Raw genomic sequence first — 1308 nt, 5'->3', positions numbered from 1 at the left:
CACCTTTTGCATGTTGCATGACTTACAGCGTTCTCTCCATATGCAGCACAAATCATTTCAGTGGCTTCAGCAGCATTTTTCTTCAGATGAAACGCGAAGTGGATGGAAAATCGAATATGCTCTTTTGTAATTGCCATCGTGAACACTACTGATTTTTGAGGTTATGTGCATCAAACGCCAAACCGTATCGCATTTCAGGAGGTTAAATGTTACTGTTTTAAAACCCCAAAAGGGCGGGAAGATATATAAAATTTAAATTGTTATTTCGGTTGTATCAAATCTAAAGCTCAGAACTTTTTTGTACACCTAATAGATTTGTATAATCATTGTCGAAATCCAAAATTCTTATTTTTCGGACACTGGGATGTTAATTGTATTTTCCCACTCAATATATATGTTATATTACAGTTATATTGTTGAGTGGGAAATTACAACTGTATACGTTACGTGTACTTTGATGTGTGTGTGTGTGTGTGTGTGTGTGTGTGTGTGTTTGCTGAACCTTCTTCTCTACCTAATAGTATAAATTGAAATAAATCGTCGTACATCACCTCGACATCGATCGTATGAAATTGCCAAATTATTCCGTCATCTTTCAACTGATCATTATTGAAATGTAAAGGAGAGAGTTTGGTAAGAATTCGTGTCCTTGAATCATGCGAAATCGATAGTCATTTTTGACATTTCCCATTCGAATCCTTTTTGGAATACTTTATGTTAGAAAAAATTTAAACAATAATAATTTGATACTTTTTAATTGAATTCTCTGAGGTCAGAACAATAATTGTGTACGTGTTGTTTAATTATCAAAATAAAAATTAAATTAATATCAAAACCACTCCATTAATTCGATCAATTATAAATAGGTATCTTACCAGCTTATCTATACTAATCGCGTTGACCAACAGTTATGAATTAATCGAACATAATTTATCGCGAAGCATAAATTATCTTAAACAAATGAAAAAATTTCATTCATTGAATGGAAATTGTATTTGCAGCAAGAGCCATTTAGAATTCTTAGAGAACAGTACCCGGAACGTCTGATGAAATTGGTAGTTATACATAGTGATATAACTGTCGAAGAACTCGCTCTATCTGTTGCGGATAAGGAACGCCTCATGAATAATGTTTCCGTTGTCTTTCACATGGCCGCTAATGTCAGGTTCGACATGTCATTGAAAACAGCCATCAGAATGAACACCATAAGCACTGCAAATGTCGTAACGTTAGCAAAACAGGTAAGAATGTTCGTCATACTGATCAAGGATGAAGAATGATGCAAAAAATATCAGTATATATATATAT

General features: G+C 33.6%; 1 protein-coding gene across 5 annotated transcripts in view; it reads left to right on the top strand.

Moving 5' to 3' along the window:
- The window catches only part of LOC108755226 (putative fatty acyl-CoA reductase CG5065), a 34285-nt gene that overhangs the window by 30112 nt on the left and 2865 nt on the right, over positions 1–1308 (top strand). For all 5 annotated transcript variants that reach the window (XM_018498127.1, XM_018498122.1, XM_018498126.1 and 2 more), the window contains one exon: positions 1002–1241. In XM_018498127.1, coding sequence (XP_018353629.1) covers positions 1002–1241 — 240 coding nt within the window. The remainder of the gene's footprint in view (positions 1–1001; positions 1242–1308) is intronic.

This window comes from Trachymyrmex septentrionalis, unplaced genomic scaffold (assembly GCF_001594115.1).
Source record: "Trachymyrmex septentrionalis isolate Tsep2-gDNA-1 unplaced genomic scaffold, Tsep1.0 scaffold86, whole genome shotgun sequence".
NCBI classification, from domain to species: domain Eukaryota; kingdom Metazoa; phylum Arthropoda; class Insecta; order Hymenoptera; family Formicidae; genus Trachymyrmex; species Trachymyrmex septentrionalis.
This window is presented reverse-complemented; position numbering and strand designations above follow the sequence as displayed.